Source organism: Suricata suricatta, chromosome 11 (genome assembly GCF_006229205.1).
Source record: "Suricata suricatta isolate VVHF042 chromosome 11, meerkat_22Aug2017_6uvM2_HiC, whole genome shotgun sequence".
Lineage (NCBI taxonomy): Eukaryota > Metazoa > Chordata > Mammalia > Carnivora > Herpestidae > Suricata > Suricata suricatta.
Window position 1 is genome coordinate 12,849,131 of NC_043710.1, and position 2,517 is coordinate 12,851,647.

Sequence of the window (2,517 nt, forward strand, 5' to 3'; positions counted from 1 at the left end):
GATACTGGCATAAAGATGGACATAAAGATGACTAGAATAGAATGGAGAAGCCAGAAATAAATCTTTGCTCTATGGTTTTGGTAGGAAGGGTAAGGTCTCCCCAGGATGCCCATGTGCTAATCCCTGGAATCCATGAATATGTTAGATTACATGGAAGTGGAAATTAAGGTTACAAATCACTTGACTTTAAAATAGATTACCCTGATTTTCTCACCACCTCTGTGATGTTTGCCATCATTTGACCTTCTACATGACAGTCCTTCACAGTTCTTATAATCATTTTCAAAACGTTTTACTGCCTATTGACTGTGATGTGTATAGAAGTTGTACCATATAGGATTGCTAAAATCAAAAAGACAATAATTTGTATCACAATAAGGAAGACTTGGAATGCATATAATTTGCTGATGTGACTGAAAATGGCAGGGCTACTCTGAGAGAGTTTTGTAGTTTCTCACAATATTTAATCTAGATACACCATGTGACTCAGCAATTCTACTCCTAGGTATCTACTCAGAATGAATGAAAACTTGTCTATATAAAAGTTTTACAAGAGAGTTCATAGAAGCCTCATTCATAAATGGCACAATTGCAAACAGTGAAACACACATGAATTAATGAATAGGTAATATAATATGGTATATCCTCATAAAAGAATATTATTTGGCAATAAATACAAAGTAATGGTACATGCTACCACATTAATGAAAAAGAAAACTATGCAAAAATGCCATATTTTGTGGCAGCATAGTGTGCCACCTTTCAAATATCACTGCCTTCCACACTTTGGGGACTTTCCCATTTCTCATGGATTAGACAACTTGTCCATTTGAAAACACGGTTTCCTCTCACTGTCTAAGTTTAATTAGCTCCTCTCCCAATTAATTTTTACTCCACCATCCAGTTTTATATTCTTAATTATTTCTAAAATTAACTGAAAATAGTTCTACACTTATTGGTTTCTTGATCATGTGTGTTTCTCTTCAAAATAAGGTCTGCATAGAATAAGGGTCAGCCCTATTGTCCTCATTGCTGTACCCCAGTGCTTAGATGGCATTTGAGGCTTAAAAACTATTTTCTTAAAAAAAATGAATGAGCCCCCAAGATCACTCAAATTTCCTATTGCTAAATTCATTTCACTGAAGTGACTATGTTGAGACTCAAAAACTCCCATCAACTGCTCTGGCCAGGCAAGATTCCCACTCTGATATCCCTTTGCCTAAAATCCATAATCTTGACTACACTTCCTGGGTCTAGCACAGAGAATGATCTGTACTTTTGGTGGAGGGTACTAAACTATTCACTCTTTCATTTGTAGGGGATATCTCTTTAAGCCATGGAGAGAAGCAATCATACAGTGACTGAGTTCATTCTGGTGGGCTTCACCACAGACCCAACAATGCAGCTGGTGCTGTTTGTGGTATTCCTTGGTGTGTACTCGCTGACTGTGGTAGGAAATATCACCCTCATGGTGTTGATCTGTAACGATTCCCGGCTGCACACACCCATGTATTTTTTCATTGGGAATCTGTCTTTTCTGGATCTCTGGTATTCCTCTGTCTACACCCCAAAGATCCTCATGACCTGCATCTCTGAAGACAAAAGCATCTCCTTTGCTGGCTGTGCCACTCAGTTCTTCTTCTCTGCTGGGCTGGCCTACAGTGAGTGTCACCTGTTGGCTGCCATGGCGTATGACCGCTATGTGGCCATTTCCAGCCCTCTGCTTTATGCTCAGGTCATGTCAAGGAGATTGTGCATCTGTTTGGTTATATATTCCTATACTGGAGGGTTTGTCAGTGCAATAATACTCACCAGCAACACATTCACATTGGATTTCTGTGGCGACAACATAATCAATGACTTTTTCTGTGATGTCCCACCCTTGGTGAAGTTGGCATGTGGTGTGATGGAGAGCTACCAGGCTGTGCTCTACTTCCTCGTGGCCTACAATGTCATCACCCCCACGATGCTCATCCTAGCCTCCTACTTGTTCATCATCGCTGCCATCTTAAGGATCCACTCCAGCCAGGGTCGCCGCAAGGCAGTCTCCACCTGTTCCTCCCACCTGGTCTCTGTCACCTTGTACTTCGGCTCCTTTCTCTATATCTATTCTCGCCCAAAAACCAGCTATTCCCTTGAGAGGGACAAAATGGTGTCCACATTTTATACTGTGCTGTTCCCCATGTTGAACCCCATGATCTATAGTCTAAGGAATAAGGATGTGAAAGAGGCGCTGAAAAGACTCTTCCAGTTTACACATTCAGAAGTCTGAATTGACATATATTTCTCCAATCAGTGCTCAGAGGAAAACGCATTGCTTCAGGGAAGCATGAGGAATTAGATTTAGAAAATCAAAAACCATAAACCAAACCAAACCCCATAAAACAAGGGGCATCTGGGTGGCTCTGTCGGCTAAGTGTCCCACTTAGGCTCAATTCATGATCTCACCACTTGTGAGTTCTAGCCCCACAAACCTGGAGCCTGCTTTGGATTCTGAGTCCAGCTCTCTCTTTGCAC

General features: G+C 41.2%; 1 protein-coding gene across 1 annotated transcript; it reads left to right on the plus strand.

Moving 5' to 3' along the window:
- The first annotated feature begins 1,336 nt into the window (after nt 1-1,336).
- LOC115272229 (olfactory receptor 1013-like) lies at nt 1,337-2,272 on the plus strand. Its single transcript, XM_029915305.1, has one exon. It carries the CDS (start codon nt 1,337-1,339, stop codon nt 2,270-2,272), a length of 936 nt encoding a protein of 311 aa, XP_029771165.1.
- The last annotated feature ends 245 nt before the right edge of the window (nt 2,273-2,517 follow it).

Bases quoted from the DNA above. Each gene is read 5' to 3' on its own strand.
- LOC115272229 (XM_029915305.1), top strand. From the start codon at position 1,337: ATGGAGAGAAGCAATCATACAGTGACTGAGTTCATTCTGGTGGGCTTC.